At 35.3% G+C, this 27,233-nt stretch overlaps 2 protein-coding genes across 6 annotated transcripts in view; one reads left to right on the top strand and one right to left on the bottom strand.

Moving 5' to 3' along the window:
- SLC25A46 (solute carrier family 25 member 46) lies at positions 1 to 27,233 on the bottom strand. 3 transcript variants are annotated; one of them, XM_055298344.1, is made up of 8 exons: positions 27,131 to 27,233; positions 23,005 to 23,047; positions 21,315 to 21,372; positions 18,760 to 18,837; positions 16,834 to 16,934; positions 9,572 to 9,628; positions 8,337 to 8,394; positions 1 to 3,926 (listed from the first exon to the last, which is right to left on the bottom strand). In XM_055298344.1, the coding sequence occupies exons 1-8, from the start codon at positions 27,138 to 27,140 to the stop codon at positions 3,348 to 3,350; spliced, it is 984 nt and encodes a 327-aa protein (XP_055154319.1). In that variant the 5' UTR covers positions 27,141 to 27,233; the 3' UTR covers positions 1 to 3,347. The 3 variants fall into 3 exon arrangements, with proteins under 3 accessions (XP_055154319.1, XP_055154317.1, XP_055154318.1); XM_055298342.2 differs by lacking the exon at positions 27,131 to 27,233 and adding an exon at positions 25,988 to 26,399; XM_055298343.2 differs by lacking the exon at positions 27,131 to 27,233 and adding an exon at positions 25,988 to 26,372 and having other exon boundaries at positions 1 to 3,683.
- Positions 26,366 to 27,233, top strand: part of TMEM232 (transmembrane protein 232) — a 347,658-nt gene continuing 346,790 nt past the window's right edge. For all 3 annotated transcript variants that reach the window (XM_055298330.2, XM_063612897.1, XM_063612898.1), the window contains exon 1: positions 26,366 to 26,473. The gene's annotated coding sequence lies outside the window, so the exon portion shown is untranslated. The remainder of the gene's footprint in view (positions 26,474 to 27,233) is intronic.

The raw sequence follows: 27,233 nt of genomic DNA, 5'->3' as shown, positions 1-27,233 counted from the left end.
TTTATTTCAACATTTTATTGAACTTTTCATATTACACAATTTACCCAAAACATTTAAAGTAAGACAAACTTTAAAAAAAAAAAAGTCATACAGACAAAACATCTCTAGGTGAGGCAATATGTAAATTTCATTGTCAAATCATGGTTTTGTTACTCTGCTATACAACTTGGTACCATATCAATGACACTAAATGACTCAAGAGTAAGACATTATGCATTCAGTTTATATGAGAAAAAGAGATTATTTACAACTATTTGAAAGAGAAACAGAAATGCCAACAACAGTATCATTCAAATTCTAGTGCAATGTGAATTGTTACCAAGAGATTTTATTTGCTTATATAAATTTTGCAAATAATTCAAACCTGGCTATCTTATTAGAAGCTGACAAAGTATTCTTTTCTGTTTCAAAAGATCAGTGGACAAACATCCTCCACAACTTCAGTTGATAAAACAAATATAAAGCAGCATTTTTTTTTCATTTACTGAACAGATGTACTAATACTTAGGTAGAAACACTAAAGCATTTGTACTCAATCAGTAAAGTGAATGCTTTGTGCAGTTTTAACAAAACCGCTGCTAAAAAGACAGTTGTGAGTAGTCAGGTATATCTGCAAAAGTAAGCAAGTTCTCACCTCTTCAGTTCTGTATGTTTCTGAAAACACCAGCAAAGGTATCAAATACCCATTTTCAAGTGACCTTGTTTTTACTATTTGATATTTATGACATCTAGTGCTGAGATTTTGGGGGCTTTAATAGATAACCTTATTAACCCAGATTTTTTTTTTAAGAGCCCATAAAATAGAGAATGGCATTTTGGGAAGGTCTACATATATGTATTTAGTAAGTTAATTCATAAGTTCACTTTACATAGTAAATTGATATTTACCAGTTTTTAATTGCTTTCAGTATACTTGACTCAAATTAAGAAACCCTACAATGTAAGGCAAGTGTATCACAAGCTCCATGGCCAAAATTTGGCTTATATAAGAGGACCAGTGGGCCTGTGGAACATTTAATAGAATCTTTTTCATAATGCTATTAGTTCTACTGAATTAAAAAAATACTATTTTGAGCTGTTATTATCTTAAGAAGCGTAGCCCATGAATATTTGATTTGGCACCCATGTTAAAGAAAAATAACAATTTTAAAAAGGGAACGAGTGTATCTTACAGTTATCTTCACTCATTCTTTTCAAAATTCAGTGCAACATATTTGGCTAGCTTAAATTTAAGTGCGTGACCGTTCAAGATTTTGTTTCAACTAATTTGGAATGGTTGTAAAAAATTATTCATATTTTACTTTCTACATTTCAATTTTAATATTAATTTGTACTCTTTCTCCAAAAAGGAAAACAACATCAACCTTATTTGTGTGTGGTTCAGCCTATCGGTCTTATAATTATTCTACAATAAAATGAATTTATGTAACTATTTTCATGCTAACTTCCAACAAATATCCTGAAATATTTAATTTTTAGTTAAATAAAGGACCCTACAGATTTTCACTAGTAAATACTTGATTCTATTCAGATTCTTTTCTAGAAATTTTTCAAACTTGAAATTTTCTGGTTTACTCTTATCTGAAACTATCCTAATTGAAAACAATTTAAATGCTATTAGTTGGACAAATAAACCTTAATCTATAATAGTCACCATAAAATATAAAATGTGATCAGTGTTGTTTAATTTTATTTTCCCCCTTTTGGTGGAATTTAAAAATGGAAAATGTAGGTGTTTCAGTAACTATACACACACACAGGAGAGATTTGCTACTTATTATTGTTTTTACACTTTTTGGATATCACTTTTTTGTTCCAACACTACTATTTGCAAAAAGTAACCATTTCTGTGACATTTAGCAAGTAAAATGAATTTCTATTCATATGCATTCTTGGTTGGACAATATCAGTGCAAAGTCACGGTGCTTCAGAGCGCTAAATGGTTCGTGATACAACTGATTATTCATGTGAAGAAATGAAACTTTAAAATGTCTAATGATAGAGCAGACACATATCATTTTATTATACAAAGTGCTTAACCCACCGAATTACATTTAGGAATAGACAAAATGTTTTTATTAAACTGATTAGTAATTTTTTTGCTTATTATATGTTGAAGTGTACTTTTTCCCCTCACCCATAAAATACAAGGGCACATTTCCTTTAAGGTTTGGATTTTTCTTCAGTATTTATCTAAAGAAGTTTAAATAAAAGGTGATGAGAATAATTGCTTTTCCCTCCACGTACATCTATTTTGGAAAATAAAATTTAAAAAAACAACTGAAAGAAAATAAAAATGGAAGCCATTATTTAGTGGTGACTATATAGTAGACAAGAGGCACAAATTCCCAGATGAATTTTAATTTTGTTTCCTCTCAGACAAGCCATTCAGAAATAAAAGGGAAATGAGGTTCATTTAAGTACACAATTTGTAAATGCAGAAACAGTAGTAATTGTCATGATTATTTTATATTCTCTCTTAACAGTGGCTCTAAAAACAGCCTGATGATTCACACAACTAACAAAGCAAACCAAACTCTATAAATGTATGACAAATTAAGTTGCTAGCACTGAAACACTGGGTTTGGATATGGACAAGGATGTTGTCTCTGACTTGCATCTTTTGGGTACCTTGGCTTTTGATATTTTGATGTTCAAGCAGAAAGCGCATGACTTTGTTTTATGCAATAAGGTGATGTAAGTGTAGAAAATGTGTAGGGATGAAGGAAATTCCAAGTTACATGTGTATACATAAATGGCTTTATAAAATACATATATATAGCCATTAAGATAGTTATATAGGGACAATGTAATTTAAAACCTTTATACTCCTGCTTACAGATTGCCAAATCTAATCATCCCTTAAGTCTTTTTCAATAATGACATAATTTATTTGCTTAAAGGTAAAAACCTCCTGATTGTATTAAGGACATTAATATACTACACTGTATTAAGGATACCATACCAACATCAATCTAGGAGGCAAAATAAACATTTGGCAAATATTTAAGTCAGATGGAATAGATTCAACTCTATAAAATTTTGTTTTAGATTTTATAATAAAATTTTGCTTCTGCCTAGGATCATGTTTACTTCAGCATGAGTGCTACACTAACTAGAATTTAATAAGTGTTATTTTTATTGAGTTTTCAAATTTGGAAGAATTTTGATCCAAAATATATACCTATGCCTAAAAAAACAAAGTCAAGATAATCAGTATGGGCTTTAGTACCAATTTTACTTTCCAATCCATTTTCTTCCCCAGTATTTCACTTTTATCCCTCATAACTTCATAGCAAATTATCCAGATTATATCTTCCAGACTACTCAGTGAAGGAACCTAAATCTCAAATGTTATTTTGAAGAAGTGTAGAGTAAATAATTTTGGTAATCTGTAAAACAGCTGCATGCAGTGTGTACTGTATTATAACAGCACCAAACCCTTTATAAAAACCAAACACTCCTTCCTCCTGCCTTATGGTATTGATACAGTCTCTCATTCCCTCATACTGTGTATTAATTGGAAGCACTTCATAGCCAAGGTCTGTATTGTCAATTATTGTGCGTGTTCCTTGAATGTGAAGGCGGTGCAAAACTGTTTCCAATGGGTAAAGTATAACGTCAGAACAAAGACTGGCAGCAAAGTTAGCAATAAGTTCTGGAAAATAAGCATCCAACATACTCTGCACAGGGCTAGTGCTCTCAGCTAGGTGGCTATTGTAAGTCTTTCTCTTTAGAATTAGTAGGACAAACTTCTGAATAATTGAGCTGATGATGTAATGAAGAACTCCATGAAGCACCGTAGGGAAGATCAAGGAAAGAAGCGGAAGAAGTCGTTTGCTATGAGGCACTCCCATGCCTATCACTCTTCCAATTCCTTCTTTAACACATTCCAAAATGCCAGTATTATCTCGAATTATCTCACTCTGAAATAAAAATGATGAAATAAGTAAAACTTAACATTTGCTTATTTTGCCACAGAAAAAGGACTCTTTCTAGGTTCTTTTAAAATCCTAACATAGTGACTGAAGAGGGAAACATCCATGGTTTGCAGACTTTAACTGTTATCTAGGCATCAGTTTTTTTTTTCAAATGAAATCTCATACAATTGCTAGCAGTGAAGTTGGGAGCTAATCTTATTGGGGTAGGGAGACTGGGGAGATGTGTAGGTGGATACATCTCAAGAAACTTAGAACTCACGTGGAAAGCCAGTAACTATGTAATGCTTAAGGAGACGATATAGTGCTTATAGTTCTTAAACATGTTTAAATTCCTGCCTCCATTACTTACTGGCTATGTAACCATTGTCAAGTTACTTAACTTCTCCTAAGCACAGTTTCTCATTCTACAAAAATGGAAATGAGCACTGGCTACTTTTTATGCACAGGGTTGTTGTGAATATTGAATGAAAAAAGGCTTGGCACTCAGGAGTCACTCAATAAATGTTAGTCTTCTTACCACCTGCAATGTCTGCTTGTGTGGAATTTTGGGGATATGAATAAGAAAGTTTGATATGGATTACCAACGTATAGACAGATAGAAAAGAACTTGCTAAAAGGCACTTTGGCTGCAGCAATGACTGCAGAAAAGTAGCAGATGAAATTTATAAGGTAGCCAGGGGCTATATCAGCCTTATAGACTACTCTGTAGACTTTGGCTTCTAGTCAGATGGGAAATAACTGGTTGATTTTAAGCAGAAGACAGACATGACATAATTTATATTTTAAAAGAATATTGGCTGTTGTGCAAAGGAGGACAAGATCAGTTGAGAAACCAGTTCAAAAGTTACTGGAATCATCCAGTAAACAGATGATGGCGGCTTGGACTAGAAGGTGGCAACAGAAGTAAAGTGGTTCAATTGTGCTTTTATCCTAAAATCAAACTCTATGGGAATTACTGGTGAATTGCATTTGGGGTATGCAAGAGAAGGGTTAAGAATAACCCCAAGGTTGTTGTCCAGAGGAACTGGAGGAATAACATTGCCTTTTATTGAGTTGAAAAATTGCCAGAACAGCAATTTGGTGAAGATCAAAAGTTCAGAAATGTTAAGTAGTTAACTCCAAATGGAGTTCACAATAGAAATTACAGAAAAAGGTACACAATGGACCTACAGATGGTTTCCAACTTATGATACCTCAACTTATGATTTTTCGAATTTATGACAGGTTTATTGGGATGTAATCCCATTGTAAGTGGAGGAGCACTGTATTGTAAATGTGGGAGTCTTTAGTGAATAGATGATATTTAAAACTATGAGATGACAATGAGCTTGCCTAGCCTTCTAATCCATCTTCTTACTTCTGACCCTGACCTCCTTCCCACATCAGTTTATTTTTAATTCAACAGTCAAAGAGATCCTAATAAAGATGTAAGTCAGATCACACCACCGTTCTGCTCAAACCTATCAAAGACTTTCCATCCTTCTCAAACAGAAGCCCAATTATTACAATGATTTACAATGTCCTATATAATCTGGTCCCCTCTTACCACTCAGGCCTCATGTCCTGTATTCCTCCTTGCTTACTCAGCACCAACCATAACAGCTTCCTTTCTACTTCTTAAGCATGTATGATACAACACACATGACACAGTCCCACTTAAGAGTTTTTGCACCTGCTTTCCCTCTAAATAAACATTTGCTTATTTTGTGCTTAGTTAGCACCAACCATATCAGCATCCTTCCTACTTCTCAAGCATGTATGATACAACACACATGACACAGTCCCATGTAAGGGCGTTTGCACCTGCCTTCCCTCTACTTAGAATATTCTCCCAAATATCCATGTTGATCTTTACACAAATGTCACCTTCTCAGTGAGACCTTTACTTATCTTCTTAAAAAATTATTAACCGCCCCTCCCTACCCATTACACATCCTATTTGCCTTCCTTGCTTTATTTTTGCTTTCTTTAGCAGTTAATCACCATGAAATATACCTTTTATTTGGTTGTTTATGTCTACTTTCCCCATAAGAATATAAGTGCTATGAGAGCAGAGCATTTTGGTTTTGTTTGCTGTTGTATCCCTAGGGTCTATAACAGTACCTGATACAGGCAAGTACTGAATAAATATGTGATAAAATTTTTTTTAAAAGTTTAGCAGTTAAGGAAGATAATCTGAAAGGTAAAGTGATGTAATTAAAACCTTGGTTTAAAACTATAATAAGAAGTCTGAAGTTGATTTTAGGGAATATGAGTCAATATGAATCCTTAATCAGTAAAAGGATATGTAAGTATTGCAACTTAAAAACAATCTTGTATGAGTATTAACTTTTAAAATGCAGGGACTAGTACAAGGATTTTTTTTTTTTTTTTTTTAAGACAGAGTCTTACTCTGTCACCCAGGCTGGAGTACAATGGCGTGATCTCAGCTCACTGCAACCTCTGCCTCCCGGGTTCAAGCGATTCTTCCACCTCAGCCTCCTGAATAGCTGGGACAACAGGCGCCCACCACCACGCCTGGCTAATTTTTGTGTTTTTAGTGGAGATGGGATTTCACTGTGTTGGCCAGGCTGGTCTTGAACTCCTGACCTCATGATCCGTCCACCTAGGCCTCAAGGATTCTTAATGAAGAAATAGACCACTACAAAGTTCATGATGACTAGGTAATTATGAAGGATGAAAGAAATGTAAAAATAAAAAACTTTCCTAAAACAAAAACTAAAGTTTTGAATCTTTAATGTGAGGATAACAATAGTATCATTAATATATTGCCAGGGAGAAGAGGTTCTAAAGGAAGCTAATTTTCAGAGGGATAGATGAGATTGTTTTTATAAGTTGAGTCTGAAGATTTAACTCACGTAAGATTAGAGCTAATGATTCCTGTGAATAAATTAGCTCTTTCAGAATAATGAGTATAGGATAAAAAACAGAGGGTCAAGGATTGAGCCTTAAGGTATAAGAGAAGAGATGGCAAAGGCGTTATTGAAAAAAGATGTTCAAGAGAGAGAAATCTAAAGAAAAAAGAGCTCTAGAAAAGCAGACAAAAGAAATCAAAAGGAGTTAGCAGGTGGAACTTGAAGCAGGAAATAAGGAGTAAATACTGGGTTAAAAAAAACACATACACAGAAAAAACCCTATCACATAGTGAGCCGGGCACTTATATAAATAACTTATTCAATGTTACACTTCAGTTAGTAAAATACTACTCACAATTTATGGATAAGAAAATTGTAAAGGTCAAGAAATCTGTCTAAAGTCCCAGGTCTAATTTAAGCAGAGAAATGTGATAATGGGTCTGTCTCAAGCTAAAAATTATTTTCCCCAATAAATCATTCTGCTTAGTTGTTTTTCCTTAAATAATTACCTTCCTGACATTTTTCTCTTATCTTTAAATTGAGGCTATCTTATACAAGTGAGAACTCTGTAAATTCTATAGCACCATACAAAAAATGATCATTTATTTAACACAATGACAAATGCAAGGGGAAGGGAAAGTATTATTTGGGTCGCAAGACATTAACTTCAGTTAACTGAAGTTAGTTCTAACAGAAATAATAATAATAATAACAAATCAAAGATGAATGATACAGCCAGAAACAAGGTAGAAAAGAGTAATTAGAAGAGCAAAGGCTGATCCAGTGGGAGTTTTTACAGAGAGGGCACTCACATATACTAGAGAAAAGAATATGCTAGAGGATCTGATGTGGAAATAGAAGACGGGGTACAAATAGTTGGATTTTGTATACAGGTGAAGTAAAAACTACCTTCATCTTACAGTTTTAAGTGTAGGAAGGAGGGTAAGACATTTAATTAAATGTACTTGAAGTGCCACCATGTGGTTAGGAATAGTAACACAAGCAAACAGAATTTAAAGTGCTAGCAGAAAATTGCTTCAGCTTTGTACAATTTACCACACCCAATAGTATCAAATGTTACTTAAAAGCATATTTTAAAAGAATCCTGTCAGTAAACTACCTGTGGGGACAACCTGCTTCCTGTTCGGATGATTATTCATCATGTTTATTCTCAGGTAATTATTAATTTACTGTCCAATGATAAGCCACAACCATCTGAGTTGTATGTAAGGGCCTTAAAAAGTTTATAGATTCTTTGTTTTCAGAGCAAGTTATAGGCTGTGTTCTGAGATGTCTAAATGAAGAGTATAGTTGCCTACGGAAAGGACAAAAATAATTAAAACTAGAAGTGTGACTTAAGATTGCAGTGGAAATATATAGACAAGCAACGTGTGATATAACTGTGATACTTATAAAATAAATATTTTAAGACATAGTCTTAAAATTTTCTGCTGAAATATTAGATATCTACAATATACTGAATAGTCAAAAAACTATTCTTAAATAAAAAAAAAAAAAATGACAGTAAAAAAAAGCTCACCTGCACTGTTTCAATCAGACTTGCTGAATAAAAAGGCATTGCCACCACGTAAGTTAGGCTATAGAAATTAAAACAAATTTATCAGTATACTGAAACAAGATGCTTATACTAAATTTTTTAATATCTGCTTTAATATGTCAACATAATTTGTAGTCAAGCTAGAATAATCTTTTTAAGGTTTTCAACTATTAATACCTATAGCCTAAAAATATTAACTTCAGAAACCTGTAACATAGGATGCTTTATTCAACAGAGATGAAAAAATCAAATGATAAAACAAGGACAGCCTGCAAAGTAAATAGACTGGACATCTGCCTACACACAGCTAATGCAGCCTATAAATCTAAAACTTAAAATTGAGGATGAGGGATCCATTCCATAGTTTGCCTTTTTAGTGATATTTGAGCAAGTAAACTTTTCTGTTACTATCCTCTTATATCAATTCCCAGATTTCCCATCCAGCAGAGTTAGGCCAGTCTTCAATGGTGAGTGAAGTCCCTTTTATTATTAAAAAAACAACATTATACAGCTTTGCAAAGTTGTTTCCTATCACCAATATTTAGACATAGTAATATTACAACTTTGCAAGCCTGAAAAATATAGTTATTCAAAATAACATCAAGGTGGGACTTACCTAACCCTTATGGGCCAGGTCCTGGCAAGTAGTGGTTTTCAAGGTGAATGGAACATCACTAAGTAATAATGTGCTGGAATGTCCCACTGAGGGAGCCAGCAAGCTGGGGGATTTCCAATTCACAATCTTCAAAAACAAAATTAAAAAGTGAAGAATAAAATTCTAATCTACAAAAATGGTTACCGTTGTAAAATAACTAAGTGCCTTTAGGACTACATTTCAATGTCACTAAGGTTTTTTGGGTTTGCTCATCACCATACAAATACATTTGCATCTCTGATTAACAATAAAATAGTTATACTTTCTTTCAAAATCTGGGTTAAATAAATTGAAGACCTATGTTAACTTCCTAAGAATACACACCCAAAATTAGTCTGTGATTCCAGCCTTTCAAATTAGTAAGATTTATTTTAAAGATAATATGTATTTCAGGATTTATTCCTAAACTCTGTGTTACTTTGTCCTTTGAAGTTACAGTCCCACAAACATTTCACTGCTCTAATTTCCTTCTCTACATTTATTTAATAAGATTTGTTTCCAGTTTTAATACTATAAAAATTAGTGAAAATGTCCAATAAAAATGCCATTTTTTGATACTTACGATTTCAGTAGAAGGTGTTCTCCTATTTGTTTAGGACTCCATTTATGTAAAACCTCCCTAAAACATAAAAATAAACTTAAATAAAACAAAAGCCATGTTATTTAAAACATCTGGAATTAGCCCAATTTTCAAAACACTAATCAACTTCTAATTTTTTTGTCTGTAGGAGAAATATATTCTAATGGTGAACATTTTCTTTTCTGGAACACAGTGTAAACAACTGTGATGGTTTGAGAGAAAAAAAAATATAAGGTGTTTTCGTATGTGCTGACAGAAGGGGCTGGCAGAGAAGCAAGAGGCACAACTGATTATGAAAGTAAACATGAGAAATTAAAGGAAGAAAATTAAGACGATTGGTTAAAAGAAAGAGAATAGATATGGAAACAAAGAACAGGATTAAAAAAGGCTTTACACAGTATGTAAGAATGAGAATTTATAAAAAAAGTTAAGTAACTCTAATGCAGGCTGACACATTACATTTATGTAGAACCTGATTTCTGAATTATCTTTACTTAGTACAATTACATAATTCTGTGACCATTATATTCTATTATCTTTGTGAGCACCTACTAAATGCCATGACTATGCAAAGTGCTTTGCATGAACTATTTCTAATCTTCATAATAACCCTATTTTCTCCATTTCATAGATAAGGAGATAGGATCAGAGGGGATTAATAACTTATCCAGAGCCAAGTAACCAGTTAGTGTGGAACTGGGTTCTAAACCCCGGTACTCTCTGCCTGTGCTGCCTCTCATCTTGTTTGATGCAAAGAAGAATCCTGTGAGATAAGCAGAGCAGATATTGTCACACTTGTCTTACTGATGAGAAAAATCAGGGTCAAAAAGATCATAGGGAAATGTTCAAAGGAAACAGGCAGAATGCCAGGTCTGGAACCAAGGTCTAGGATTGTGTGCATTCTGTCTGCTAGTTTGGTTACTTTTGGAAAACAAGAAAAGAAAGAAAGAAAAGGAAGAAAAAAAGGAAGAAGGAAAAAAAAAAAGAAAGAAGGAAGGGAGGGAGGGAGGCAAGCTGAAATGAAATAGAACCAAAGGGGAAAAAAGGGAGTAAGTTCTATCAAGAGAAAAGTCCAAAAAGAGTCAAGATTATAGAGAGTTAAAAAAAAAAGAAAAGAAAAAAAAAGAAAGCAAATAAGAAGAAAAAAATGAAAAGGCAGGGGAGATAGAAGAAAAATGAAAAGAAAAAGAGAAAAAAAAAACAAAACAGAAAGGGAAGTGCAAAATTAAGGTAAGACCTGCTACCACCAGTTCCTCTGATGGAATTGGTACTCATTCCATCATGGCTACAGCAGGAATCTAGAAAAACATTTTCTATTTCAAATGACTGAATTTGAAAAACAACAGCATATAAAGGAGTACATACATCAGAGACTTTCAGACAATAGAGCAACTAGCCCTGATTTCTAAGACCTTAGAGCACCTTCTGGGCCAAACTCTGATTAAATTACTATTAGGATATTTATTTGGCCCGAACAACACAATGTAGCTGAAATTATATTATTCAATGATTAAGTCAAAAAATGTAAAAAATAGATCAGGCCTCCCATCTTACTGAAAGTTTCTTTATGATTATAAAACAAAATATGTTACCTGCTTTGTAAATCATCTTGGCACAGCTAATACTCATGGCCTCAGAAAGTATTACCACAGTTTATGACGACACTAATTTTAAGTATAAAACTGTGGTAAACACTAAGGACTGGGTAGCCTCCCCTTTAAATACAATGTCAATTCTGAGTTACCTCCCGTTTGATGACTACTGCCAATTCTTAAGATCATTAAGATAAAAGGAGACTTAAAACCAAGTATTTAAAAAAATGCTTCTGTGACTCTTCCTTGTATCTGTTCTCTACTACTTTATAAAATGGGTAAAATTTACCGTTACAGCTCTAGAAATTTAAATAAGCATACTTAAAAGCTTCAGTCACTAAACCTTTTTATAATTCATTAGCAAATACCAAACATGTAAATATATCTAAATTAACTATTTCTAAGCAAAAAATGCCCTCCCTAATGAGCGAAAAAATTAATAAAATTTATGCGAGTACCTTGCTTTTCTCAAAACAGTCTAGTTTTTCATTTAACAGATCAAAACACATACTCCTATGCATAATCAACACAAAAAAAGGTAAAACAATTCTAAAATAACTCTATCTCAGCAGTCTTTAATTTTCAAATGGTCAAATAGCTATCCTAAAAAAAAGGAAAAAAAAAAAAACAAAAAACTTCCCCCAACCTACCCTAAACCTGTCATCTTCCAGTTATCTCTCTTCATCAATCCTACTCAGTCAACCTTCTGAATTTTCTGTTTTCACATCTGTACTTTCCCACTCACCTCTGAACCCACTTCAAATTGGCTTCGAACAAAAACAGCTCTTGCCAAAGTCTCCAATAATCTCCATGTCATTAAATCTGATGGACATTTTTAAGTCTGTACCTTATTTGACATTTCAGCAGCCATCAGAGCCTCTTCTCCCCTTGAAGCACTCTTTGCCCCTGTGCTCCACTAGCCCATTCTGTTGGTTTTTATCCTGTTTTCTGGTCTCTCCTGACTCCTTTTCAGGATCACCTTTCTTAATCCAGCCACCCCTTGTTGGAGGTGCTAAGGTTCAGGCTCTATTCTTCTACCATAGGGTATCCTTCTTCCCTAGGGACCCTCATATCTAGGGTTAGAGCTTCAAAATCTCCCAAATTAATTTACCTTCAGTTAAGAACTCATTATATGCCAGCCCCGTATCATGTGCCTACAGACAACTCCATCTGGATATGATAAAAGACCGGAAAATGCACTTGTACTAAAGTCCAACTTAAAATCTTTCTTTTCTACTTAAACTCTTTCAGTGTTCCCTACTCAGGAACTGTTAATCAGAAAGGAAATCTAATGAATTTGAGGAAGATTTCATTGTGTTTAAAATAAGCAAATTCAGAGGGAATTGTTGGAGGAAGACTACAAGATGTTTACAGTGGTATAACCACAAATGTGTGATGAGTCAAAACTAAGTTGGAGTTGAACCAAATGGGTTTTGTGAGAGACTGAACCACACAGGTAGCCTTGGTTACAGGAACTCCTACCTCACGTTAACAGCATGAAAAAAGCCACATGTAAATTAAGTAAAGGGTACTGTGGGGGTAGAACGACACATGGTTTAACTCACTGCAACTGGGAGAGAGGACTAGGAAGGGTTTAGCAGTAGATAAAGAGATCACACATGATGATCCTGGGTAACACAGAATTTGTTAAAAAGTAATACTACTGAGAACTTATAAATTTGCTGACTTAATGAACACTAGAGATCTGCTGTTTTTCTCTCTGATTTGATTATAAACTGTATAAAAAAAACCTAAATATTGGCAAATCTATACTATCTCCCCTGTTCTACCTAGTAAATGTTATGCGATTAAAAAACCCAGGCTAGGATACCTCAGAGCTCATCCTCCTCATGTAGTAGCTTCTGTGAACTGCTTTTAGTTAATGTTTTGTGACCTTGTTTGCTCCTTCTTCTTCCCATTAATAGGGTACAGAAACAAACTCTGCCTTCTTCCCATTAATAGGAAAGGTCACATCTGCCCAAAGAAGAATAAATAATTTTTTAAAAGATATTCACACTATACTTCAAAAAACAGCTTCATTTGACAACTAGTTACACAAGCCCAAATACAAGAAGTCATCCTTGATACTGCCTTCTCTTTCATCTACCATTCCTAAAGCATCACCAAATTCCCTCAGTTTGACCGAAGTATATTTCAAAACTGTCCACTTACCTCTATCTCAAAAGATACCACTCTGATCTTAGCCACTATCTTTTCTCACCTTTATTATTGTAATAGAATACTAAGATGTCTCCTTTTATTCACTTCGGTCCTCATGCAATCTTTTCATCTACAGTTACAATGACCCTTTGAAAACAAACCTGATGTCACTGACCTTACTGAACCTCTTCAATATTCTTAAAATGGCCTACAGGGCCACACATGTTCTGGCTCCCACCTGCTCTGTACCCTTACCCTTGGCCAGAGCTCCAGCCATGTGAGCCTTCTCTCAGTTACACCTGAATTCTCTATGCTCCCCACTGCAACAGCATTTTTATACAAACTGGTATGTACCTCCTAATTACCACTCTGATCTACCTTAAGTGTCATGTCACTAGGGACACTGTTTCTAGCCCTTTAATACTTCCATAGAACTATATTCTTTTGCTTCAGAAAACAAATTTCAATTTGCAATTATTCATTAATGGAATTATTGTTCTTAGTGAACGTACTTTTATTAGATTCTGGGCTTCCTGGCAACAGTTACCTTTCGTTTATTTTCCTCATCGTAAACCCGGTTTTTAGCATAGAACCTGGCACACAGTAAGTATTCAGGAAATGTTAGCCAAGTAAATGAATGAATTAATGAGTGGGGCTTATCACCAAAATTATCCAAGTAGAACAATGCAATAGAGGTTACTATTTTGTCTTCTTTAGAAAGATTAAAAATGATGAAAATATATTCCCACTCAGTTGACATGCCTGTCTACTGAGTAAGAAAGTTAGATGATAAAATTTTATAAAGTCCTATGCCTTCTCATTCCTATTTTTCTTTTTTCTTCCCTGTAGACTGAAATTAATGTTATTCCTTCATCTCTGCTTTAGAGAGGCAACATTACTTGCCTAAGGTCCCAGAAATAAAAAGTGGACTAGTCAGGACCTGAACCAATAGTATTCTGGTTGCAAATACAGTCAACCCTCCATATCCATGGGTTCCACATACATGGATTCAGGCAACTGTGGACTTACAATATTTATTTAAAAAAGGGATAGTTGCATCTGTACTGAATGTGTACAGAGTTTTTTTTACTTGTCATTATTCCCTAAACAATACAGAATAACAACAATTTACATAGCATTTACATTGTATTTGGTATTACAAGGAATCAAGAAATGATTTAAAGTATACAGGAGGTTGTGTACAGGTTGTATGCAAATACAACACCATTTTATAAAAGAGACTTAAGCATCTCTGGATTTTGGTATCCACTGGGGGTCCTGGAATCAATCCCCCACAGATACGAGGAAAAACTGCATTGAATTTTTTTCACTCTAACAAATGGAATTTCCTGCATTTTGTTATTTTTTTTACAGAATTGTTTGTTAGAGAACTTCAAGAATATTTGACTATAAATACTAACTTGGGATCTTATCTAGTGATATAAAAGCAATAAAGTGAATAGTTAGCCAAACAAAGAAATACACATTTTTAATTGAATAAAACAAGAAACTCTGAGCTGCCCAAATGTTGCTGACCTTTCTAATCTTTGTTTTGTTTCAAACCTTTTAGCAAAGCTTTATTTAAGGCACTTCAAGACTTTGAGGTCCTTCAAAAGCAATCACATTGGAAAAAAGCTTAATATCAGTTTCTCTTGCTTTCATTTCCTTCCCTATAAGGACTAAATCCCAACATTGGGCATATGCGTTACACTAGTAGCTATGCCTTCAACTATCTCACTTCTTTAACAATCCAAAAAATTCGCCCTGCCAGAGAATAAATTTGGATTAACAAAACATTCCAAAGCCTTTAACATTATTGATAGGATGATATATAAAAATACAGTGCTGATATAGAAGATCACAGAGTAATGCCAAATAGCACCTTAAAAATTTCTAATTTCCAATATTTCCTATTAACATTCCTTTCATATACTCTTTGTAAGATTCCTTTGTTACCCATCATTGTGACTGTCCCAAATGTGTATCATTCCTTTCATTCTTTTCTACTACGACCCCAATGCTTATCATTTTTTTCACCAAATAACCCTGTATCCTGCTTCACAGAGAAAAGAGAGACCCAAAAGCAAATTTCCCTAATTTCTCTACCCTCTCTCTCAAATGTATCTACAATTCTAATTCTCCCATTTTTGGTTTCTAGAACATGATTGTCCTACATCTTATGCTATTTCCAATTTGTTCTGAGGACCTCTCTAATTTCTCTCATTATCTCCCCCAACTACCCCCCTCCCCACCACTCCCACACACACACAGCACACAGGTATGCCTAGGATTCTGTCCTTGGTCCGTTTTATTCATTTAATCTATGCTTTCTCCTTAGATGATTTCACCTATCCTAAGCTTTAACTGCTACTTTTATGCCACAATACCCAAAGCTCTGCCTCTGCTTCAATTTTCTTTTTTTTTTACTCTGATCCACGGTTCCAACCAAATATTAGACATGTCCCCCTCCCTCGATGTCTTGCAACAATCTCAAACTCCATTTATTGAAAGATAAATTCTTTATCTTCTTCCCTACTCCAACTTTTTCTTCTTCTTGAATTCTCCATCTTGGTTAACATTTGCCAATCTAGAAATCTCAGTCACTACTGACAACTCATTCTCTCCTATCTCCAATTACCAAGCTAACACAATGACCATCAACTACACTTCAGAAATGTCTAGCCAGCTCATCCCTTTCTGTTCTGTTCCACAGTTTAGAACCTTCTCAGTCTCGCCTAGATTATTACAATAGATCTCCATAAATCTGTTTAACTACTCCATTTATTTTACACTGCCATTTGAATATATCTGGATCAGAATATCTATATATTAAAAAAAGAAACATATTCCAACCCCATAGAGAATAAACTTACAAAGGCACAATCGTATTGTAATGTAGCACCTCAGCTTTTCCTAATATTCCATTTCATACATACCCAATATTCCGAGCATAAGACACTTCTTTTATTACCTAGACTGTCCAACCCCATGACATTGGACATGTTACCTCTTCCTGCTTACAAGTGTCTCCTTCATTAAATGAATACTTAAAGAGCGGGAATTGCTCACATACCCACATTTGTTCCTCAGCTGGTAGTTGCTGGCACATAGCAGTAGGAGCTGAAAGATACATCTCAATAGATACTAAGCCAAGACACATTTTCTTTATCACATACTAATTTAATAATATATAATTAATTTTATTCTTTGTTTTTTCTTTTAGTTACTTTAGACAAGTTTTCAGATTCAAGATATTTTTTATTTATTATTAAAACAATATAATAGGGGAGGGATGGGGACAAGGGTTGAAAGCTACCTATTGGGTATGATGTTTACACAGTTGAGAATTTTGTTGGATGAGAGGATCATTAGAAGTCCAAACTTCAGCATCACACAATATACCCATGTAACAAGCCTGCACATGTACCCCCTGCATCTAAAAACAAATCACAACATGAAACTAATACTGAAGAAATACTAAAAAAAAGGTACCTTGGCAAAGGTGTAAATTCACTAATTATGCCTTCTGCTCCAAGTGTGACTCCCTGGACAATAAATGTACTTCCCATTCCTTTCCACAGGGCTCTAGGTCCCTAAATTGAACAAAATTCATGTTATTTCTGTTAATACCTACATCTGAAACACAAAAGATCTTAATAAAACTTGATATTGTGTAAATATTTTCCAATAAAACATTATTCTAATAGAAATATTAGAGAACTATAATTAAATTAATTTTATATCATTTTAAAGTTATGCTTAGGCCAAGAAGAACATTCCTATTAATTAAAACCCCTAATGATTAACTAATTTATTAAATATCCCTAATATCCATATATTCACCTCCCTACTAGTCCTGTCCTGTGGATGATACAAGGTAACTTGAAACTTACATATCCACAAATTAACCTAATCATACTCACTCATACCACACCAATTCTTTCCTTTTCTGCTGTATTTCCTATTTCTCTAGATAGCAGCTTCATCATCCTAGTGTCCAAACAATATATCTAGAAAACATTTTTCTCTCACTTTTCCTATCTAATCAGTCCCCAGGTTCTACAAATTCTACTCCTTAGTATCTTACAAATCCATGCTTTTCTCCATACCTAACACTATTACATTATATCAATTTGACTACAAGTTTCACTGTCTCTGGTTTTGCCCCTTTGCATGATGCTATCAGTAATACTCCTATTATTTATCTATATTATTAATAGATATACATGATAGAATTAAAAAGAAGCAATAGGGTATCAGTTGAAAAGTCTGTCTCCTTTTCATCCCAGTCCTCAGCAGCAGTTTTAAAATTTATCGAGATAATCCATGCATATACAAGTATATCTGTGTGTGTATGTTATAGAAATATTTTTGTTTTGTTTATTTTTAACAGGTAGTATTATCTTGAAACATAAAAAATATCCTGGAGATCATTCCACATTAGTATACGCAGAGCTACCCTCTTATTTTTAAAGGTTACAAGGTGTTTCACCATAATATACCATAATTATTTCACTCGCACCCTAGTGATGGACATTTAATCATTTCCAGTCTATTATATGCAATGTCATAGGACATCCTTGTATATATACATGTTTGCATATATATATGTGCACATCTATGTAGGATAAGTTCCTGGAAGTGAAATTAGTAAGTCAAAGAACATGTACATTTTAAATTTTAATAGATATTGCCAAACAATCCAAAGCTCTTCAAGATACTTTGGTCATGGCTAAAACACCTTCAACAGTACTCTTGTAGCTTTTAACATCTAGTAGTGTGCAGTTCTTAGAAGGTGCTTTAGAATCTGGATCCTGCTTACTTCTGTGGCTACTTTTTCATCTTTCTCTTACTCTTCAACCCCCACTTCAAGCTCCCATTGTACTCTATTAAATCCATTCCCAAACATTATGATCTCTCTTTGTCTTCTACCTTCACATGTCTACTTTAAAAACCTTTTCTCTATCCTCATCATGAAGAGTTAGCCTTCTCAACAAGAAGCACACAATTCGGGCCTTTCTTTTCCCAAAGTTTTTCCCAGCCATATACTGTGCCCCAGCCCAGTTTTGATAAGGTACTTTCTCTTTTGTATTCTGACAGCATTCTGTACTTCTAATATTGCCTTTATCTTACTGCAGCACAATCTTCTAAGATTTTGTCTCCATGAATAAATATGAGCCTCTTGATAGCAGAGACATCATCTTAGCACAGCTCTTTGTGGTTTTGCTAAATTAATTTGTACTTTTGCTAAATTAAATTTTGAAAGATTCAAAAACATATTGTTGTGCTACTTTAGTTTTACAACAGTTAAGATGTTTTATTGACCAAATTGAAAGTAATTATTCTTGCTTTAATGATTACTAAGCCCAAATGACACTTACATAAACCTTTAATAGAATCCACAGACAAAATTCTCACCTGAGTTTTGTTGAAACTGTACATAATATTGATGACTGTAAATGGAGTGAGATGGTAATGCTGAGCATGGTAATTAACCTGTAAAAAAGATATTTAATGATTTTTTTCTGTTAATGTTTTGTCAAGAAATAACAGAGCCATGAAAGATATATGGTGGAATTGCAGTATAAACAAAAGTTAATTCCAAAGTCAACATAAATTACACATAAGCAAAATTACTCTTAAAAGTGCTTTAAATAACCTATTAAAAGTACAGTATGTATGGTTATATAAATACAATCTGAAGACCAATGCATAATACACACAGTACTGTAGACTATATAATAAAGAGGGTCTTATTTGATATTTGTTTTGCCTTAAATAACTGAATTTTATCTCCCAACTCACGTTCATTTTAGGCAAGCATTTTTCAAACTATACGTGGCAACTGACTGGTATATGAAATCAATTGGGGGAGTGTCAAAACAATATTTATTACGTGAAACAATAAAATATTAGAATGTAAATGTATTACATTCTAATGGTATTATTTCATAAAACATTTAAAAATAATATATTTGTTACTTATATATAACGTATCCATTAGATCTCCATGTTAATATTACTACAATGTAAAATATATATCTGAAATACACTGTTCTGTGGCACATACAGTCAATGCTGCTTTAATGGTATTTCTGTATACATAGTTTTCAGTGCTAAGCATGAACAGATTAATTTATAATGATTTATACTGTTTTGAACTCTAACAGCAAACAAATATAGGAAGCATTACTTTACAAAGAAAGTGGGTTATAACAGGACGGGCACAGTGGCTCACGCCTGTAATACCAGCACTTTGGGAGGCCGAGGTGGGCGGATCACGAGGTCAGTAGATCGAGACCATCCTGGCTAACACGATGAAACCCCGTCTCTACTAAAAATACAAAAAATTAGCCAGGCGCGGTGGCAGGTGCCTGCAGTCCCAGCTACTTGGGAGGCTGAGGCAGGAGAATGGCGTGAACCCAGGAGGCGGAGTTTGCAGTGAGCCGAGATCATGCCACTGCACTCTAGTTTGGGCAACAGAGCGAGACTCTGTCTCAAACAAACAAAAAAAATGTAGGTTATAACAGAGTTTGCAAGTGGGGTCCACTGACTCCTGAGGGCCCCATTACCCTTTCTGGGGCTTGACAAGTTCAAAATTATTTTCCTAGTGATTACTAAGATATCATTTGCTTTTTTCACTGTCTTGACATTGTCACTAATGGTACAAAAGCAACGGTAGGTAAAACTCCCAGCTCATTAGCACAAATTGAGGCGGCACCATTAAACTGTATTTTCGTACTTACAGTAATTTTTCACCTCATTTACCCATAGGGAGAAAAAAGCAACCTTCATATAGGAATATCCTTGACGATGAAGTAACGAAATGTTAATTTTATGAATCCTTGACCTTTGAGTACATATCCTCTTTCTAATTAATATCCTGTGTGTTACATAAGGAAGTAAGATTGCTGTCATGAGGAAAGCACTTGTATGATAGAACTGCAAGCTAAACTAGCCACTTTTTTCACGCAACATCATTTTTACTTAGAAAAACTCATTGATGGACTATACCTATTCACCCTCAGGACAGACATATTTTAAAAAATAAACAAAGTCAGATTGTTGATTAAAACAAAAATAAATAACAGTATTTACTGTCAATGATAAGTTTGAATTTTCAAGTAAAACTCAGAATTTTGGAAAATCTATATGCATCGTCAAGAACTAACAATACTTAAAGACATTTCTAGTGAGATCAGTAGTATTTTTAATGAAGACAATTTTTTGATATTTTATAATCAAATGTAATATCAAGAAGATCTATGTAACTCAATTGGTCAATAATTTTCAAATAACTTATGCACAATTACATGGAATCATGCATAAGTAAAAATATTTATTCAAGATGCAGTATAGTTAAATGGATTTTTTAATGTAACAAAGTATAACAAGTTCACTAAAATGATTTCTGATTTCACATTGCAAATAACCTTTAAGAAACTACTACACAGTGAGTTTTGGTGCAATTGCAAAGAATACCCACGATTATCTCAAAAGAATATAATATACTCCTCTCCTGCTTTCAACTACATATGTGTACAAGACTAAACTTCCTTGCTTCTTTCGAAAACCACGTGATGCAACAGATTGACTGCAGAAGCCTATGAGAGAAACTGGCTCTCTCCTATTATGTCAGGTATTAAAGATATTTGCAAAAATGCTAAATAGTTACTTTCATAAAAATATCTTACTAATAGGTGTTATTATTTTAATGAATTATATAGATGCATTGAAATTTTCCCAATTTTAATTTCTGAAATGGTAAATATCAATAGGTATGACCAACATAAACCAAAGTTATTTAGGATCCTCAATATTTTTTTAAGACTTTAAAGAGGTTTTGGGACCAAAAAGTTTGGAACATTTCACATGAAGTAACAATTACCTGGTTTCATGTCATTTATGTGAGTTCTGCCCTTCATATTAGGGTCAGAGGTATTGCTTCAAAAGATCATAGAAATTACATTTACCTGACATTGGCGGCGTAGAACAATGCAAGGATGTGCCAATACATTTTCTGTAAAGAGACTATATAAAAATAATTTATGTATATGTATGTCTACATAGAGATAAATTAAATTTACAGCATGTATCTTTCTGAAATGATTCTTGCCTGAAGAATCATGCATTATTTTATGTTTTCCATTCTTAAAAAAATTAAATAGATCTTTAAAAATGTCTAGAAATGTTTGCAAATGATTCTACCCACAACAAAATTCAAGATGAAAAGAATGAAAATCAGATCTGCATACTAGTAAATAAGGGAAACAATACATAATACATAATATTAAAGACTATAGTATAAGATGAAACTAGATCTCTGTATGTTTAATGTGGGAAATGACACATCAATTAAATGGCATTTAATGCTGCAAATTATTTCTTTCAGAAATGTCCTATGAACAAAATTCCTATCAGCAGAGCCATTTGATCTTCATGAACCCCATTCTAAAAATGTTTGGTTTTGATGCACTTAAATTATAAGGTTTAAGTATAAATTTAAGTATAAATCTTAAATTATAAGATTCTTAATGACCACGTTAATTGACTAATATTTATGTATCAAATATTTATTTTGAGAATGTGCCCCACAAAAGAATTACAGCTGTGGGTTTCAGGTCTCACAGTGACATGTACATACACGTGCACACATATTTATATGTAATAATAGTCTATCAAATGAATCAAAGCTTTAAGTATAAATATTGAAGCAAAAAACAACTCCAGCAGAATGGAAAACACAGATTTTATTTATATTGACATTAACACCCTCGGGTTTAATTATGCAAATAAGATGTTTTTCTTGGTTAAAATGTTTAAAATAATGATCATTATGGCATAAAATGTAAGCTTTGTGCAATTCCAATGTTTTTGAAAATGGTATTCACTAAGGATCACAATAATCAAGACTAAAGGCTTTTCTTAAAATGATCGTTAGATATAAAAAAAAGTAATGCTATCACCAAACGCTGATTATAAACAAAATCTAGATGCTACGCTGCTAAATATCTTGTAAGCATTAGAATGTTTAGAGAGAAGCCTCCAGGCACAATTACTTTTTTGATGGGAGACAGACAGATTACATTCCATTTTATTCTTTGGATAGACCCATGAAAAGAATGAAAACCAGATCTGCAAACAGGTAAGTAAGGGAAACAATACATAATACATAATATTAATATCTACAGTATAAAATGAAACTAGATCTCTGTTTGATGTGGGAAATGACACGTCAATTACATGGCATCATTAAATGCCATGTAATTTTTCTTTCAGAAAATGTCCTATGAAAAAAGTTCTTATCAGCAGAGCCATTTGATCTTCATGAACCCCATTCTAAATTACTTTTTTTGATGGGAGAGAGATAAGATTACACTTCATTTTATTTTTTGGATAGACCCATGAAAACAGTTACAATACTCATTACAAAATTACTTTGTGTTTATAAAATTGGGTGACTAGTCTATCCTTACTGGAAAAACTATCAAATTATATATTTTAAATAATGATCATGTTTTTTTCTGCAAAATATTATTCAAAATTTAAGCTGCTGCTTCAAAGAAACAACCTAAAGGAAGCAATAATAATCATTTAATATTATAAAGAAAAACTCTAAATTAAATAAATAAAAGCTTTAAACGTCTTTAGATAAAACATTACCTTGCAAGTCCAATACCAAATCCAGCAAATCTATTCAGCTGTTCTAAAGTAAAAAAAAAATAGAAATAAAAAAATAAGATTACTGATAACCAATTACTGATAATTTAGGTTTAGTATCAAAACAATTTTAAAAAATTTATTTTATTAACCTGCTGTTCATTTAAACGTCAAAGTCAAATTCTGATAGGGGCCAGGGAAATAATTTAAATGAATGAAGGACTCTGCTGGGGTCTGTGGCGAATTACAAGGTGTAGAGTCTTTTTTTTTTTTTTTTTTTGAGACGGAGTCTCGCTCTGTCGCCCAGGCTGGAGTGCAGTGTTGCAATCTCAGCTCACTGCAAGCTCCGCCTCCCGGGTTCACGCCATTCTCCTGCCTCAGCCTCTTCGAGTAGCTGGGACTACAGGCGCCCGCCACCACGCCCGGCTAATTTTTTTTGTATTTTTAGTAGAGACGGGGTTTCACCGTGGTCTCGATCTCCTGACCTCGTGATCCGCCCGCCTCGGCCTCCCAAAGTGATGGGATTACAAACGTGAGCCACCGCGCCCAGCCTACATGGTGTAGGGTCTTTAAAGCACAATTACTCTTTCACTCCAATTCATTGTTGCCACATTAGAGTGTGGGCCCAGGGTTTTGAAGCTGTAATTTTTTCAAAAAAAGATATTCTGTTTATATAAAAGCTTCCAATCTGAAAGTCCTGGACAACTATTTCAAATATTGTTAACACATTGTTTTGGCCTAATGAAACAAATATCCAGACAGAACCTAAGGGCTACCAGTTTTCAGCTTCTGATTCCAATCAAATAAAAAATTTTCTATGGTTGGCCGCAGCTGATATTCCACCTACAACTTTACGTCTTATGCTGTAAAACTAGTTACTCACGGTTACTGACCGAAAGCAGTTTATTAAACCAATAACTACAAGTAAAGCACCTCTAAATTATTAACTTGAAAGTGTACTTAGGGATAACCAAAATGGGTAAATACAGCTCTCCCCCATCTCTTCAAGTTTTAAATAGTTTGAGGCTAGCTGTTTAATTAATTGGAGTAGGTTACTGGATACCTAAATGCTACTACAGATGGTATGTCTGTTATGTTACTGGAAAAGTTCACAGCTGGAAACATTCCTATGCGTATGTCAAAAGAGAAAAGCCTTTCTTCTTGACTAAACTCAAAGTCATAGTGGTGAACTATTACAACCCCAGGGGACCAGACATCAAATTCTAACTATAATACAATATTCACAAGTTACAATTCTTTCTCTTCTCTTTCAAGTGAAGCAATTGCCCTCGCTATTCCCTTTCAATCAGAACAAGGCCACCTAAGCATGTTCCTGGGAAATTACGCGGTTCACCCTAGAAAAATGTATAAGCTAAATAGAAAGCTTCTTTTACCCACCTACGGTAATTTTACCTTAGATTTTACCTTTTTTTTGTTTGTTTTGAGACGGAGTCTCGTTCTGTCGCCCAGGCTGGAGGGCAGTGGCGCGATCTCGGATCACTGCAAGCTCCGCCTCCCGGGTTCATGCCATTCTCCTGCCTCAGCCTCCTGAGTAGCTGGGACTACAGGCGCCCGCTACCACGCCCGGCTAATTTTTTCTATTTTTTAGTAGAGACGGGGTTTCATTGTGTTAGCCAGGATGGTCTCGATCTCCTGACCTCGTGATCCACCCGCCTTGGCCTCCCAAAGTGCTAGGATTACAGGCGTGAGCCATCGCGCCCGGCCTTACCCATTTTGTATGTACAGATCATCCCCAAATAATAACGGAAGATGCTACTAACATTTTCTGGAAGGTGTTAGGAAGGTTTACTCTCGTTTACTGTGTAAGTCTCTTAGGTGTCTATCTTTGCTGCAAAATTAACATTCACCCACCTGTTAAGGCTGCAAAATAAACCCCTGCTTGTGTCAAGGAACTCCTCCTCATTCTAACCGTCAAAGCATAACTTTAAACCGGTAAGAGTCAAAAAGCTAATTGTATGACAATTAGCTAGGTAGGTCATCTATCCTCCTTCTTCACATCCTCATTTACTTACTAGACATTCGTTAGTCTATTCTTCTTAAATATTATTGTACTTCCAAATCAAAGTCGAGGAAATAAGAATAAAGCTGGTCTACAATAAATTTAATATTAAATAATACCATTAATCTATTATTCTAACAATTCCAGAACAGAAAGAGGTAGCTATTATTCACATTTTATGAATAAAAAAGGATGTTGAAAATATCTACATCACGCGGTGTTGCAGCTTTTCTGACATCCCATGGAGAATAATTATGTCATGATTCCAAAGCCCTATCTTGAAACTGTATCAGTGTTTCTTTTATATGTAGTTTTTAGGTCAGCAGAAGGAAAGCAGAAAGCAAAATTATAGGAAGGAAACTTTCTAGACTGGGGATCTGAAAAGCAGATAAAACTCCTGTGTTTAAAAAGGAAAAGGAAGGAAACTATTTTTTTTTTAGCCTATGTGTCCCATACTGGATTCTTCTACACATCTTAAAGATGAGAAAACTTAGGGCTCACAGAGTTAAGTTGTTCAGATTACGAGTGGTACAACCAAGTTTGAACCCAAGTATGCTTATGCTGAAAGGCTTCTCTTTTCAGAACACAAAACTACAAGTAAACACATTAATTAATTAATTAAATCAAGAAAATAGAGTTGCCAAAATGAATCAGGTAACAGTAAATAATCCAATCTCCTTTTTAACTCAGGCCATCAGTTGAGACACCAAAACCTCTAAAAATTCCTGCTATGCACCCAATAGCTAAGGCAGATGTCTTTTTTGGAGTTGATCCAGGAGAATTCGTTTGTGACGAAGAGGAGGCCAGCCTCAGGGGCAGAGGACGAAAGGAGGGCAAAGGGTGTGGCGCGCGATAGGATGAAAAGGAACAGGAGGCGGGACCCTCTGCGCCGCCTCCGGGGTCTGCAGGCCGCAAGCCGCGGCCCCACTAACCCACCATCCCTGTGTCGGTCCCGAGGCTTCTCACCACTGCTCTGCCCCTGCACACTGCCGCTGCCGCCACTGGAAAAGGGTTCCTCCGTGGGGCCTTCGTACGGGGTGGAGGTGGTGGGCACACCGTAGGGCGGGCTCTTCTCGCCCCAGTGCAGGTTGCGGCTGCCGGGGATGTCTGGGGGAGTTGTCACCCAGTGGCCCAGGTCCGACCCGGTGCTGAAGGACCTTGCAGGGAAAGCGCCGCCAAAGCCCTGCTGGTCCCGGGCACCACCCCGGTAGCCCAAGCCATCAAATCCGTCCGGGCGCCGCGGATGCATCGCAGCGGGGGCAGGATGACGCGAGCCCGCCCGGGGCCCGCCACCACGACCTAAGCCCACACAGCTTCCCGTCGGCCGCCGCAGCGTCTGGGGGAAGTTCTGACAACCGGAAGTCACGTTGGAAACCCGGAAGTCATGGGAGCACGTGATTATAGCCTCTTCCGGCAACCATTAAAGGGCACGGTTGCTAGGGAGACGCAACGGTAAGCCAGACCTTAAACGTCTGTTGTCGTTAGGGAATAGGTGGGAATATGGTTGTGGGATTAACGAAACACAGTACCAAAGAGATTCCAGAAAGAGAATTGGTGTAGGAATAGGGCCTGCATGGGAGGAGGTCAAAGATGCTTCTTGGAGGGAGCCGATAACCCGCGGGTGGAGCTTACCCGGTGAGATCCCGGCCGGAAATACCCCATGTCACAGCTACGCCCCAGATCTCAGTGTTTTCTCACGGGGCTGGTGCCTCGCCTGCTCAGAGGAAGCTAGTAGAGGTTGGAGTTGTGAAGGGTTAATAACGTTCCACCTAGCTTTGTCCCCGGCACTTGGGGTTTTGGATGAAATCTATTGAGAGATATGGTACCGCCCAGTGAATGCGAAAGTACTGTGGACCACCAGAGCAAGCATTTTAAAAGCCGAAGTGAACGTCGGGGGTTAAAGAAACCCACGTACTCGAATACTGCCCTCCTGGAGTTAGGAATTACGCGTTTTCCTTTTCTAAGGCTGTAAAGAAACTATAGTTTTCTGTCGTATTTTTTCCTGATGTGTCTAAATCACTCAGGGTATTGAAATCCCAGTTATATCGTTCAAAATTGGGACCTCTAATTGAATAACTGAGAGGACTTCTGTAGAGGGTCCCCTACTACCTGTTTTCATTAGCTCCACGGGCTCTTGGGCCAGGCTCCCTCCCCAGATCTGAGGAAGCCTTCCATGGGTTCATCCTATGTTCCTTCAACTCGATGGAAGCCC

This window comes from Symphalangus syndactylus, chromosome 11 (genome assembly GCF_028878055.3).
Source record: "Symphalangus syndactylus isolate Jambi chromosome 11, NHGRI_mSymSyn1-v2.1_pri, whole genome shotgun sequence".
NCBI lineage: Eukaryota > Metazoa > Chordata > Mammalia > Primates > Hylobatidae > Symphalangus > Symphalangus syndactylus.
Note: the sequence above shows the minus strand (reverse complement) of the source record. Positions and strands in the feature narration are given on the sequence as shown.